Here is a 15,895-nt window from a genome sequence, read left to right on the forward strand (position 1 = left end):
GTTCAGGTCCTTGTTTGGTCGCCACTTGTGGCTTCCAGCGCAACAAGGGTTCCTGCTTTTGGACGGGTGCCGGAGAACATAAGAATCACACAGAGAGTCAAAGACGCGACCAGGGGACTCAAGATCTCAAGGATCAAGAGCCTCGAATGGCTGGTTCGCATCGTATTTACTGTCATCGTGCTGCAGGAAATAACTTTGAATAATTCAATGCAGTGATAGTAATCTACAACCCCCAGTGTTCAAAGCGTAGCAAAGCAGTATTAATCATCTTTATGTCTCCATCTGGGCCCTTTGTGAAGGGGCCGACGAACGTCACAAAAACTTAAATGACACCCTTAGGCAAAGGCATTGTGTATGTGCCGGAGCGGTTCTCTGCTCTTGCATGGCTCAGAGACCCGCAATGCTTGCCCTCAGGAAACACCTAAGTTCCGTGCCGCTCCCCAGGCCCCCACAAGGGAACTTCTTGTTTTCTTGTTCTCAAGGAGACATGTTGACTTGTTTCCCCACACTCTTCTTCTCAGATTTATATATATATAATTATAATTATATATTAATATACTTATACTATATATATATATATGTATATATGTATTTCCTCTGCTTCTTTCTCTCTAGAGACCTCTGCCTGATACACAGACTAAAATCCAACAATAATGAAATAGTTAAATTATGGTACATTCTTTTGTTAAATTATTTTTCAGCATTACAAATTATGTTTTCAAAAAATATACGAGAGGTACAGCTCAGCGGTAAAGTGCATGCCTAGTATGCACAAAGTCCTGGGTTCAATCCCCAGTATCTCCACTAAATAAATAAATAAATAAATAAAGCCTAATTACCTCCCCCCTGCAAAAAAAACACCCAAAATATATATATATATGTATAAATAACATGGGGAAGTTCTCATAATATTACATTAAGTTTAAACAATAGGGGAAATTTTTATCTACCATTTATTTCACAACATAAACACACCCATAGATGGAAGGAAATCACAAAAATATTTATTGCATTTACAACTCAGTTTTAACAATATTTTCTGGATATTTGTTACTTATTTTACCAGAACAAAAATGTTATTATGTAATTATCTTATGATAAGAGAATCCTTGTTCCACTTTGTAAGTCATTTTATTTTTCTATCATTAGTTGACGCCTGCGTGTTTGTTTTTATATCAGGATTGCCTTGCATTTGAGGCAATAGATACAGCTGGTAGAAGATCTTCAACAAAATTGTACACAGTATTCTTTTAAGATTCTTATATTTATATTTAACCCCCAATTAGGCATTTGGAAAAAGTGTGAAGAAGGTAGATACCGTGAAACATATTTTTTAATGAATCATTTTTCTCTTTTCTTTTTCCAAATAAATTGCTTGGGTTTGTAAGTAGAAAAGTTTCATCTCTTCCTTTCCTTTCTAATCTTACTGAGATTGCAAATAAAAGTGAGATTGTTTAAGGACAAGAAGGAAGAGAAAGTAAGGAACCTGGATAATTTACCCACTATCAATTCCTGAATGGTTAGAAATTATCTGTAATTAATACAATTTCTATCAGTGTGTGTCAAATTATACATAAAATACATAAAATGCTCATATTATACATAAAATGCTCTTAAAGTAGTTGATGTTCTGGATAAAATATTTCAGTTTCTGAATAAGAAGAAAATGTGAGAACACTAGGAAAATGCTAAAGTAAATACCAGTTACAACTTCAACTGGACCCAGATATTTAATGTGGCAGAGTTGAAAACATAGCAGAGGTCCCCCGTTCCAATTATCTCTCATATGCTGTCTGCCTACATGACTTTTTTGGCTTCAGTTTTCTATAAAAGTGTGAGTCTAATGAGATGAGCTGTTTTAATATCTTCTATCTTTAATATTCTATGCCTCAGAATCTGAAAAATAGTTCCACAGGGGTGAAATAGTTACCATTCACATGCCCTGGAGACTTCGAACATCTTTACATCACCAGAGAGCAGTTATTAAGCACTTACTATCTGTGCCAGTATATGCTCTTGTGTCTTCCAGGTCTTTTCTTGCTATATTTTGTTAAGGTTTGTATAAATTAAAATCCTGAATGCTTTTCCTAACAGAAATGCTTTCCTCCTGAGTCTTTTGCCAGCAAGGATAATTAATTAACGCCAACACATTAAGGGAAATGTGTTCTGGCAACATCTGCTTTGTTTGTTCCAAAGAATCTATGCAAATAAACAAGAGGAACTACTGTTAGTAAGAATGTATAACACAATTCAATTTGTCCAAAGTATTTTATAGTATTTCTTGTTATTTATTCTTCCTGCAAGACCAAGACATAGAGAAGGTAAGAGGTGAGGAGGTCCTGGGTTCCCCTGCCCATTGATGGACTTCCTGCAGCACATTGCATTGTGATGGAATAGTTACGAAGACTGATTTGGAGGGGTGGAAGTGAAGAAGATGGAAATTGTTGGGGTTTTTATTTAAAACTTTGAAATAGTATAGTTTGAAATCTTTTTGGAAAGAACTATATATGAAGCATTATGCTGTACACCAGAAATTGACACGTTGTAAACTAACAACTTCAATTAAAAACAAAAAGAACTATATATGGATATATAGACCCAGATACAGTTAAATACAAAAAAAGAATCGGATGATCACACGTTAAGATGTAAAGAGTGGTTATCTGGAGGGTGGAATTATGGGATTTGCTTTTGTGTCTTTCTTTTCTTCCCTTGCTTTCCAAGTTTCTACTTTGAGTATATATTATGTTTTAATTAGGGAAAAAAAGCTATTTAAAATAAGGAAATAGATTTACCCAAGAATCTGGAAGCAAGTTATTGAAGCATTAGTCGTCTTTTTTTTTTTTTAGGGCTAGGGTTAGGGTTGGTAATTGGGGTAGGGTTAGAGCTAAGATTAGGGCTTGGTTGAGAGCTAGGTTTACGGCTAAGTTGAGTGCAGCATTGTTCTTATGATAGTCTCTTCCCTATATCTACTGTTAACCCTACCATGAACATACCTAGAGGACTTTATAAAACATACATTTGACTTACCTTTCATTCAATCATTCAACATTTAGGGAATGCATAAAATATGCTAGGTGCCTTCTCAGGCACTAGGGATGTGGAGATGAATAAGGGTATCCTCTGCCTTCAAGTAGCTCTCAAGCTAGTGGGAGAGACAGACATAGTGGGAGACCATTATAACACAGTGTGACAAATTATCCATGAAAAGGTCCTGTGGAGGCACAGAGGAAGAGTATCTCAGCCAAACTGAAAGATGAGTGATGGTAGGACAGAACCAGTCACAGAAAAGGTGAGCTTGAGTCCAAGAAATTACTTACTAAAAATGAATGATTCTTATTAGATGCTGGAATGAGTGGGCAAACAAGGGACATTTCTTAATCTTGGGAAGAAGTTTCAAAATGTATTCATTCGTTAGTTTATCTATTTAGTCAACAAATATTTGCTGAGTGTTAGCATGTGCTAGACACTAGAGATATAATGGTAGCAAAAATAGCTATAGTCCCTGCCCTTGAGGAGCACACATTCTAGAGGGGGAGACAGACATTAATCAAATAATCATACAAATAAATGTAAAATTCTAACTTTATTAAGTACTGTAACGGAGAAATACAAGGTGTTATGAAACTGAGTCATGGGGAGGAGAAGGATTACAATTGTCAAGGAGGCCAGGGAACACTCTGCTAAGGAAGTAATGTTTAACTTAGAGATCTGAAGGATGACTAGGTATTACAACAAAAAGAGAGGCAGAAAAGCTGTTCCCAGACCCTGTGGCAGGAGGGAGCATTTTGCTTAGGAAAGATTGAAAGGGCCAGTATGACTGAAGCTGAAAAAGGAGGAATAGTATGGTATGAGATATGGATGGAGTCAAGTTAGGAGGGATCATGCAGGGTCTCATAGGCCAAATTAAGGATTTTCTCTTTATCCAAAGTCTAAGAGAAAGACACTGAAGAAAGTTAACCTGGAGGTGAGAATGGGGGTGACTTGTTCAAATTTGCATTAAAAAAGCATAACAAAAGAGGTCAGAATGGATGCTGATGGTCCGTTTAGGAGACCTTCACAAATGATGCAACCAATAGGTGACAGACTTGGACTAATCTCGGGTTAATCGGCAGATGTGAACTGACTCAAAATACTTATAAGGTAAAATAAATAGGACTTGGTGATGGAACAAATGTGTGAGTGTGTGTGGCGAGGTTAGGAGAATTGGGAGAGAAAGGCAATTTTCTGATTTTCATATGTCTGGAGATTATTTCTGTTTTGTTTGTAAAGCTGAGGGCAAAATGATGAATTCAGTGTCATCATCTCAGGTTAATTTCAGCCTATGGCTATGGTTAAAAAATGTTTCCCTTCCTAGCCTGATTGTCTCTTATAAAGTACAGAGGAAGAACCAGGTGAAATAACTTATGTTTCTTTATATTGAGGTATACTTACATAAACTGCACAAATCTTAAATGTACCACTTGATGAAATTTTATATATGTGTACACTAGTATAATCATCACCAAGGTCAAGATATAGAAATTTTCAGCACACCAGAAGCTTCCTTGGGTTCTCTTCCCTACTAGTAATCACCAAGAACAATTACTATTCTGACTTCTATGATTGTGACATTACAACATAATAAGAAATATGTATTTAGTCTTTATCCCTGGTTCATGGTACAAGAGCTCCTAAAACTCTTGTAATTTCCTAAGTGATAATGGTGAGAGGAGCAGCTTTTTTGTTATTCAGAAATCCCTTTCAACCATATTTCAGTTTATGTTTATGGGGTAGCTCAAGATGGGCCCCTAGATAACTTTAACATCGGGGCTGATTGCCATAGGAACCAACCATGTGATTAGAAGGTTGGAACTTTTAGCCCCACCCTCTCCCAACCTCCAGGAAGAGGACTGAGCTAATCACCAATGGGCAATGATTTAATCAACCCTGCCTACGATAATGGAACCTTCATATAAACCCTAAACTATGGAGTTTGGAGAGCTTCCAAGTTGGTGAACATATCCATGTGCCACGAGAGTGGCACAGCCCAAATTCAATGAGGACAGACCTTCCCGTGCTCAGGACCCTTCCCGACCTCACCTGATGTAACTTTTCATCTTTATTTGTATCCTTTATAGTATCCTGTATAATAAACCAGTAATAGTATTTATTTCCCTGAGTTCAGTGAGCCATTATAGCAAATTATTGAACCTGATGAGAACATGGGAACCCTTGCTTTATCTTTTTCACTATTGACATTTGAACTATTTTCAATTAAGGCTATTATGAATAAAATTGCTACAAATATTCTCGTAAATGTCTTTTGGTGGACATAAACACTCACCTCTGTTGGGTTCATAGCCAGAGGTAGAACTGCTTGATCATAAGGTACCGTTGTTTAGCTTTGGTTGGTACTGCCATAAATTTTTTCCCTAATTATTTGTACCAATTCATACATCCACTAGTAATGTATAAGAGTTCTGGTCATTTTACACCCTCCCTAATACTTGGTATTGTTAGTCTTTTAAAAGCAACTGTAAACTTTCAAACTTCCAACTGAATCTTCAGTATATGTGATTTCCATAGAAATGGTGAGCTCTGCTGGAAGGTGCATTCAAGAAAAGTTCCTGGGATGTCAAGATGAAGTGCACCAACCTCAAGGATGAGCCTACAGCCTCTGACATGAGCAGAAGAGACCAGGATTCAAGCACAGCCTAGCATGAGCCTAGAGATTCTCAAAGGAATTCCAGACTCCTGCCCAATAGGCTCCTGGATCATCCAGGGCATTGTGAGGCAAGACAGAATTGGAACAACAAGCTCAAAAAAGGAAGCTGACCCACTTCTGACCCACTTACTGTGTGTATGTCTCTGAAGGGATAGGTCTGACCAAGTAAGATGGGGCTGCCTTTCCCAAGGTGGCATTAGGGTTTAGTGGCAGTGCTGACTTGGGATGGCGGAGGACCTTGTCTCAATCTGGTCTTTGGTTCAGCTTGGAAAACAAATCCAAATCTCCTTGTAGGCAGAACTTCAGATGGGCCAACAGAGCTCCCTGGAGGTATGAGGCCTGAAGCCTGAAGGGATCAGCAGGTAACTGGGCACTACAGCCTGAGGCTGGCATGCCCCAAGCAAGAGCTTCCTGCTTCCTCAGAGGATTTCTTTGCCTGAGGAAAGTGGAGGCTGGCGCTCTAATCCCTACAAAATCTTCCGAAAATGCAGGCAAGGGTGATCCTGAAGCAGCCCCCTTATCTGGTGACCAGTGCCAGCCCTAACTGGACTAATAAGTCAAAGGCTACTCTCTGTGATTCAAAATTTCACTCAATCTGTCCTGATAGAGGTGTAACCCGGGTCCTGAGAGGCAGGCAGTGGTAGTCCTTTGTTCCAGTCCACAGTTTAGGACTGCACGGGAGACGTAAGAAACATAAATTAAGGCTGGACGCCTATTTCATAGAGTACAAAAGACAGTGTGTCCGGCAGGTCACGGGACTCCTAAGGGAGGCGAGGCCCCACGCAGCAATTAAGGGAACCTGGTGACTTAAGTGCTGTAGCTGTTAGGGTAGCAGGGAGGGTCAGACGTGGGGGAGGACGCCAGCGGAGGGTAGGGACTGAGTGGAGAAGAGAGCATGAGGGCTCCCTAGGAGTGAGGAGATGACGGCAAGAGGCCCTAGGGGTGGCGCTGGCGGGACCTGAGCTGACAGAGCTGGACAGGGTAGGTTCTCTACAGTGGGAAATTCTTGGACATGTTGGTGTGGATTCCGAGCCGGTCTCCACCTTGCCGAATAAGGGGAGGAAGCCGAATAAGGGGAGGAAGTTACGCCTCCTCCACAAAGTCCAGTCCTTGGCGCCAGGGCTGGGTTTAACAAGTTCGAGGAAACGTGCAGCGCTCAAAGGAAGATAACTAGTGGCGACTGCGGGGTAAAGGCGTGCCGGGAGAGATTCCGTCCCAGAGCGAGGTTAAACGTCTTTACTTCCGGGTGCTTGCGGATGGGCGGGCGGGGTTCCGAGGTCGGCGGCCAGAACTTAGATTCCTTTGCTCCCAGGTCGTTGGAGTCCAGCGGCAGCCAGGCGACCGTTGAGAAAGGGCGGCCGGCCTGGACTTTAAGCAACAGCCCGGAACTGTACAGGGAGCCCTAAGTCCCGCCCTTCTAGTCCCGGCGGCATCTCCCTGGCGACGTGCTGCGGAGTGCGGCTGCGCGAGGGTGACGGAGCGCGGGCGAAGGGGAGGGGGTGTTTTGGTTCCAGCCGCTCGCCGTCCTTTCCAGGTTCGGTCGTCGGAAAGCTTCGGGTTCCTGCCTCCCCTTCTTCTCCCCTTCCCTTTCCCGGCCCCGGTCCCGGTCCCGATCCACCTTCCTTCCTTCCCTTCTACCTGTCTCCCCTTTTTCAGTTACCGCCCGGAGTCCGGGCCATTTTCCGGGCCGGGCGCACTAAGGTGCGCGTCCCCGGGGCCCAGTATATGACCCGCCGTCTTACTCCCCCTCGCTTCCCCCGCCTCATGTGGCTGCGGGGCCGCGGCGGCGCTGCCCACTATGGCCCGGAAAGCAGTTAGCAGGAAGCGGAAAGCGTCCGCCTCGCCGGGAGCTGGGAGCGACGCTCAGGGCCTACAGGTGAGGGGTGAGCGGCCGGGACTGGGTGATAAGGCCGAGGCGCCCAGAGGATAGGGTTCAAAGATCAGGGAGCCGGAACGGAATCCAAGGTCTGTAAGGAAGCGGGTGAGCGCGAAGAGCGGAACCCCGGCCTGTGGGATCTGGGCTGGGCCCTCAGTAGTTCACTGTAAAGCAGTTAGGCCCCAGGGGTGAGGAGCGAAAGGGGAACTTGAAAATGAGGCATATTTCGGGGAGGCTTGAAGCTGGGAAGGCAGCTCGAGGAGAAAACAATCGGCTTCGGAGGAAGGGAAACCGAAGTCATGGAGAATCGCGAACAAAACCTCCTGTAAGACACGGGGAGAGAGAGTGAAGTTCGCCTTCCAGGGGCCGGGGGAAGCGGAGAAGATTGCTTATCATATAGGAATGAGCCTCCTTATGGATACCCTAGCCCTGAGCAGGGCTTTCTGGCACTTGGACCCACTAAAAGAAACAGCAGTTTGCAGGTATCATCCTTTACCCTCTCTCTTTGGAGGGGAAGACCCTATTGGACGCGTATTCAGACTCATATTTCCCGTGCCTCCCACTCCGTTGGTGGTTGGTTTTTCGAATTCTGCAACTGCCTGGAGCGTGGACTTGGTGATAGGGAGGCGGCCATTTGATAGGGCATCTCTGAAGTACCTGGGACCCCAGTCGGTCTCCTTGGGCTGTACCTTCCATGCTCCGCGGGGAGTACAGGCCGAGAGAGAGGAGGGGACCTATTAGAGATGCAGCCCAGGTCGGTCTGGTAATCTTTGGGCTTGTCATTCCTTTCCCTATCTTCAAGGTACTTGAATCATTAACCTGTAAAAGACCTTAGTAAACCCTTTCTGCTTTCATTCCCTTGTCTTTCAGCCCTTGTTTCTCATAGGTAGGTTTGACTATGAGCAGCATCTTTTCAACGTTGCAAGAGTTAAGCTGGACTTCTAAATTGACTTTCCTGTTTTACTGTATTTGTACTTCCGTTGTATGTAAATCCTGCAGGATGAGTTCTTGATGATTTCTCTAATAACAGTAGGAGCCCTTATTCTGACAAAGGTAGCCAAAACCCTGATTTCTGATTTTGCTTTCCACAGTTTGGCTGGGATCACTCACTTCACAAAAGGAAAAGACTACCCCCAGTGAAGAGATCCTTAGTGTACTACCTGAAGAACCGAGAAGTCAGGCTGCAGAATGAAACCAACTACTCTCGAGTGTTGCATGGTTATGCAGCACAGCAACTTCCCAGTCTCCTGAAAGAGAGAGAGTTTCACCTTGGGACCCTTAATAAAGTGTTTGCATCTCAGTGGCTGAATCATAGGCAAGTGGTGTGTGGCACAAAATGCAACACGGTAAGTGTCTGGGTGGATGTGAACTTCTCTCCCAATCCTAGATGTATGTCTCTATATGCCCTAGAATCTCTCACTGCTGGTTTTCCCCATTACTTTCTTTTGGGAGGAGATCACCTTTTTCTCCTTCCATTCCCTCCTATCTGTTCATGACTTCTCTTTTCTGTTCCTTTTCCCACTTCCATTTCTTTTCTGATAAATCGTCAGAGGAGTCTGTTTTATTAGGCCTCTTGCCCATATGTATTTCACTGCGTCTAGGTTGTTTTTTCCTTTTCTTTTTATGTTGTTGCTTTTTAAGTCAGAGGCCTCAGAGGAAAGACAGGAAAGAATAATGCTCAGGGCATCATTCAAGATACAGGATAGTGAAAACCTAGGTGGTGTGTGCTGGCCTAAGGGCATATGTGGAAGTATTTAAAATCACACTTGGCTGAAGATAGGAATAAGGCAAACATTCTTTTTTAAGAAATAGAATCTAAAGATGCATTTCCTATAAGAAAGGGCAAAGAAGCATGTGTGGTGGTATTTTTCAGGATGTATATGTTTAATTTTTGCCAAGGAGCCTCCTGAAAAGGATTCAGAAGAAAGAAAAATTAAACATGACATGAGTAGGAAAGTACACTTCTTAACTTAGAAGACAGTTACAAATGAATTAAGGGGAAAATTTATCAGCAAATTTAACTGGGACAGTTACAGGCATGGATAAAATAAGTTAATCCATAACTGGATGTTATGGATGTGATTGGAACAGAAGAGCACAAATAGCATGATTTCAGGGGAATGGCAAGTGAAAAGAGGAAGGGCCTGCAGGTGGGAAATGATTCTGAATAACCTGTGAGAAAAGGTCAAATGTAGGCCCAGCTGCTCTCTCTGTTTTCACCCTTCCCTTTGTGAATAGATGAGTAGTGTCATAATGGCTGGGTAAATTTACCCTGGGCAGAAATACATCTCGGATCAATTGAAAGAGAAGATGGCTCTAGATCAAGAAAATCTTAAGTACTAGGAGAAGTGTTTGTTTATAAAGCATATAGGCAAAGATTTAAACATGAGTTTTAAGGAAGGAAATAATACCATGGTGGTTGAGGCCAAGCTTTTATTTCCTCTTCCGTTGAGGCTACTTGTTACAGAAAAGCCTTTCAAAAGTAAACAGTGGTGACAAGCCTCTATAAAACTTCCTTTTCCTAGTTTCTCAAGCCACCACTCTTGGTTTAAAAGAACTGTCATTGTTGTCAGCTGGAGTAGAAAAAGAGTCTCCCATTTAGAGGGTTTCATTCCATACCCCACACAAACTGTCACAGTGTTTTGCCCAGCAAATGTTGCTGAATTGTAAACTGAATTAGTCATCATAGTCTCCAGCTTCTTGAATTTATTGACCCTCTTTTGAAGGTGAGAATAATGTTAGTAGTAATTTAACCTACTCATATCTACCTCTTTCTGTCTTTCTGTGTCCTCTTGACTTACAATGTTTAAGTGGGGACTTGTTTTCTTTTTATAGTTAGTGTTTTTCTTTGCTTAGCTTCCAGAACCGAAGCAAGGAAACAGGAACACTGCTCTTTGTGATATTTGGTAAATGATTCCCTTATCCGTGCCTTTGTTTTCCCATCTGTAAAGTGGGAGTTGTAGTATTCATTGCTGAGAAAGGGGGCTGTATACATCTTGGGAAATATTTCAAGTTAGTAATATCTTACTTATTCAAAAATAGTAGTGGTGATAATAAATCCAGAGCCTTTTCCAATGCTCTTGGCACTCCCTGGGGCTTACCTCAGTTTGAAAGGGAAATTATTTAAACAATTAGAACTATCTTTGGGTTGTATGTGAAGATTTTGGGGAGGGAGGAGTTCACATTGGATTCTCAATAATAGTAAATTAATTTTTGATGTATTGAAATTTTGCCATCAATTAAATTATTTAAATGTATTCAGTAGGAAAAGTATACCACAACCATTTATATTCTGAAATAACCTTTTAATATGTATCTGCTGGTTAGAAGCTGTTTTTCTCTTGGCTCCTGTTTGTGTTCATGTGCATTTAACCGAGTGTACACAGATGCTAAAAAGCCAAGTCATTTCCAAGTGAACTGGCTTGGGGCTATAGTATAGAAATGTTTGCTGAGGCAGTGGGTCGTCCTTTGTGAAAAAAGCAGCAGAGATATTTTACAAATTTTTCTGGAGCTTGATTCCTGAGGTGGGAATTTCCCTGTGTAGTGGGCTGACACTCAAACTAGGAGCAGTCCATTTGACTTCCCTAAATTCCCTGGGCCCAGTAAGCACAGGATTATTTAAAGAAGGAGAGGTAGTATAACGTTAATTGAAATACGAGTTTGGGGACCAGGATGGGTAGGTAGGTATATATTCCCGGGTTAGTGATACAAAGGCACATTGTGTCCAGAGCCATATAGAAAAGCTAAATAACAGAAGCTTGCTAGGCACTAGATAGTAAGTGGTGGGGACTGCAAAGAAGTGGGGGCTGCCAGAGAAGGCATTTTGGCTCCAGCCAGTTGTTGCCATGTGAGAATTTGGGTCTAGTGTTAACAGATATTCTTTTTCTTTTTGAAGAGAAACTGGAAGTCTGGATTTTTATAGGGAACAGTGTCTACCATTTATGAACAACATTGAGAATCCTGTGTGACAAGAGCTTTAGGTGTCTAGAGGAGAGTTTAAGATTGGGAAGGTTTATTAGGATCACAGTATAGAAGCCCTTGAATGGCAAGCTAAGATTTTATTCTGTGAGGAAAGGAGAGATAAGCCCAAGGATTTGAAACAGAAAATGATGTGGTTGGACTAATACTTTAGAGAGAGCAATTATAGGATGCTGGTGCTAAGGTACAGATGAGGGTAATGAGGGCAAAACCAGGACAGTGTCAGGGAGAGGGTGAGGAGGAGACAGATATAAGACATCTTAGAGGTAGAATCCATATATGATGCTATAGGCAGATCTAATCCCTCTAGAGGAATAACTCGCAGTTAATACTGGTATCTTGTACCTGGGTAACTAACTGAAAGGATGGCAGGATGAGTATTAAGCAGATTTGAAGAGGAATGAGTTTAGTTTTGTGCTTTTGGTTAGTTCAAGTTTAGGAGTTGGTAAAGATTGAAGTTAGTGGTTTAGGAGTCATATAGGTAAAAGACATTATTGAAATTGTTCTATTACCATGGGAGAGAGGGTAGAGAAGTCACACTTGAGTCCTAAAAATCTTCCCTAAAATTGCAAATATATGTATTCTCTGGGCACAATCTGGGGAGGATGGTGTGGGGAGCAGTCCATAGATTTCATTAGATTTTCAAAGGGAATACTGTGAGCCAAAAATAGGTAAGAACCATTGTTACTGACAGAGAGACTAAGAACAGAACCTTGGAGGACACCTACATTTATGGGGCAGGAAGAACTGCTCCAAGGGGAGCAAGGAGGTCAGAGGACAATTCAACTGCTCCAAGGGAACAAGGAATACCAGAAACAATTCAAGAATATAGATTATTTTGAGAGGGGCCTGTTTAGGAAAGATGGTGATAGGCAGAGTGAAAACGTATGCAGAATTTGAGGTATTTTAAATGTGGGCATTATTTCCCTGTTTTTTTACTTCCAGGGACTGACTCACCTGTGGTAGATACAGTTGCTCCTTGCAGCAAGGGAGAACCTCCACCATAGGGAACCATGAAGCTTCTCAGTAAGAGGGTGTTAGAAAGGATTTACAAGGGTGGTTTGGGGAAAGCTTAAGGAAATAGGATTTTCACAGGAAAATTTCCTATGAAATTAATTATTTTTACCAAGACACTAAGGCCTAACTGATAGTACCAGGCTAACTCCTGGATGCCAGGGCTGCTTTTATCTTTTCACTATCTCCCAAAGTAATGGTCAGAGGCATACTGCTGACTTCACAGATAGGCTTGGTGGATCATAACGAAACAGACAAGGTGAGCTTGGGCTGCCATTTGTTGCCAGATGAGAGGACAAAGAACTTTGAGAAGCTGATTTTGGGAGTGGGGTGGAATAGTAATTACCAGAGTTGACAAAATAGCTATAATGTTATATCACTGTGTTTACGTATTCAGATTCCTGAAATCACAAAAGCTGATTATGAAACTCCATTTGAGACACAGGGAAACAAAGAGAAAGTTTGTTTCGCTCTGGAGTTTCGCTCTGACCAGATTTTTTTATTCATTCCTCCTCATCTTACTATTTCTTTTTACCAGTGGGATTACAGTCTTTTAGAAAATGCTTAAAATGCTGCAGAATTTTTTGGGTCCAGCCAGGGGTACATCTCAGGTTAGCAGCATTCTTATCTGTATGATCCATGTAAATTTTGTAGTTAGAATAGTAAGCTGCTAATTAGTCATTTTTTAAACGGCACATGGTTATTCTCTGGTAAGAAATGTTCAGATTTATCCCCAAATTAGTCTTTGTCTTATTTTCAGAATATTTGACTCTTTCGGAGAGAAAGATTTTTAGATGTGGAAGTTATAGAATTGCAGTCTTGACAAATTCATTCTGCTGGGGCGCATGTGCAGAAGTGTTTCTGGACTGGAAATCATTACAAAAATGCTTCAAAAATTCTAAGGTTCTATGTAAAGTTAATTGATGTTATAAGGCTTTAGGAAGAGGAGCAGTAGGTGTAAGTTTATGCATTTTATATGTGATGGTGCTAGAGTTGGCTGTCCCTTTCTCACTTGTCTTCATCTTAAGAAAGCCTTGCTTGGATTAGCACAGGTATGGGCTCCAGGATCTATCTCCAAAGAAAAAAGAAACAAGAGCAAAATTAAACAAATGGTACCTAATTAAACTTAAAAAGTTTTGGAATATGAAAATGAATATATATATGTATATGCATGACTGGGACATTGTGTTGCACACCAGAAGTGGACACCATTGTAATTGATTATACTGCAATTAAAAAACAAAACAAAACTTAAACGCTTTTGCACAGCAAAGGAAACCATTGACAAAATGAAAAGACAGCCTGCTGAGTGGGAGAAAATATTTGCAAGTGATACGACTGATAAGGGGTTAATATCCAAAACATATAAGTAGCTCATACAATTCAATATCAAAAAACAAACAACCCAATTAAAATTGGGCAGAAGACCTAAATAGACATTTTCCAAAGAAGACATACAGATGGCCAACAGGCACATGAAAAGATGTTCAACATGGCTAGTCATCAGAGAAATGCAAATCAAAACCACAATGAGATATCACCTCATACCTGTCAGAATGACTATCATCAAAAAAGTCTACAAATAACAAATATTGATGAGGATGTGGAGAAAAGGGAACCTTTGTATGCTGTTGGTGGGAATGTAAATTGGTGCAGCCACTATAGAAAACAGTATGGAAGTTCCTCAAAAAACTAAAAATAGAACTACCATATGATCCAGAATTCCACTCCTGGGTGTATATCTAAGGAAAGCAAAAACACTAATTCAGAAAGATTCACACACCCCAATGTACGTAGCAGCATTATTTACAATAGCCAAAATAAGGAAGCAACCTAAGCGTCTTATTAACAAATGAATGGTTAGAGGAGATGTGGTATATGCACACACACACACACATACACAAAATGGAAGCCATAAAGAATGAAATTTTGCCATTTGCAACAGCATAGATTGACATGGGGGATATTATGCTTAGCGAAATAAGTCAGACAAAGAAAAACAAATACAGTATGTTACTACTTATGGGTGGAATCTAAAAAATAGAACAAGTGAATGTATAGAACATAACAAACAGATTCACAGAACAAAATTGTGATTACCAGTAGGGAGAGGGAAAGGGAGGCAAGATAGGGGTAGGGGATTAAGAGGTGCAAACTATTATGTATAAAATAAATGACACGGATGTATTATACAACACAGGGAATATAGCCAATATTTTATAATGACTTTAAATGTTTTTTTTCTGGTGGTTTTGTTTGTTTTGGGTTTTGTTTTGGGGGGAGGTAATTTAATTTGGTTTATTTATTTACTTATTTATTTTAATGGAGGTACTGGGGATTGAACCCAGGACCTTGTGCATACTAAGCATGCACTCTACCACTGAGGCTATACCCTCTCCCCATAATAACTTTAAATGGATTACAATCTATAAAAATTTTGAGTTCCTATATTGTACACATGAAACTAATACAATATTGTAAATCAAGTATATTTCAATAAAAAGAAAAAGATTTTTTAGAAAGAATGTTGGGGCCTGAGCCAGCAGTCCTATGGAGGGATTCAAGAATGCTGATAGTGTTTCGGTGATTTCTTCCTTGTCTGGGACTTTACCTCATATTGCTGGATATTTTGCATTCCTGGCCTCTGCTTCATAGGTGCCAGCAATCCCCCTACCCTGAGCCCCCAGTTACCATGACATTCAGGCACATGCACATGTACACACAGGCACACAAACATGCACTTTCAGTCATCATGTCCCCAGTTGACGATCACCATGGAGCTTGAGGCGGGCAGTTTTTCTCTTAAGTGACCCGAGCCCTTTATTTCAGGTATGGTCTGTTAGAAGCTTGGGACGTTGGAGGATGAACATAGGAGGAACATACAGACTCCTGTGCTCGAGGCTTTTGTCCCTTGCTAGATCCTTGACAGTCATTACAGTCAGAGAAAAAAGTCTTTATTTCTCAAACTGACATATGGATATTTTTTCTGTTGGAATGGGAGCAGTGCCTGGATCTGGTTCAGGTTGTGTCAGACAAATGAGTGTCATGATGATACCTAGTAGTATTGCTTTTCTGCTTGACCCTTAAGCAGGATTCTTCATTTCCTGGTCTAGGAGATAAAAGGAAGAAACTGACCCAAAATTGGCAGTTGGTTTCAATCCAGGATTATAGTTGGATTGCAAAATTTGGCTTCTTAAACTGCTTAAGTGCCTTTGGATCCTTTGAGGCTGCCAATCTCTCTCACATATGAGATGGGAGTGTTCTCATCAGGTCAGTTTTTGAATGTGAGAGGAATTGGAGTAATATTTCTACATCTCATT

At 41.2% G+C, this 15,895-nt stretch overlaps 1 protein-coding gene across 3 annotated transcripts in view; it reads left to right on the plus strand.

Annotated features, from left to right (window-relative positions):
• The first annotated feature begins 5,686 nt into the window (after positions 1–5,686).
• DCAF12 (DDB1 and CUL4 associated factor 12) overlaps positions 5,687–15,895 on the plus strand; it is a 30,860-nt gene continuing 20,651 nt past the window's right edge. Inside the window, exons 1-4 of one of the 3 annotated variants that reach the window (XM_072959245.1) lie at positions 6,717–6,932; positions 7,020–7,178; positions 7,364–7,583; positions 8,675–8,929. In XM_072959245.1, the coding sequence (XP_072815346.1) occupies positions 7,506–7,583; positions 8,675–8,929 (333 nt within the window). In that variant the 5' untranslated portion in view covers positions 6,717–6,932; positions 7,020–7,178; positions 7,364–7,505. The other 2 variants (XM_072959244.1, XM_006216813.3) reach the window with 2 other exon arrangements.

This window comes from Vicugna pacos, chromosome 4 (genome assembly GCF_048564905.1).
Source record: "Vicugna pacos chromosome 4, VicPac4, whole genome shotgun sequence".
Lineage (NCBI taxonomy): Eukaryota > Metazoa > Chordata > Mammalia > Artiodactyla > Camelidae > Vicugna > Vicugna pacos.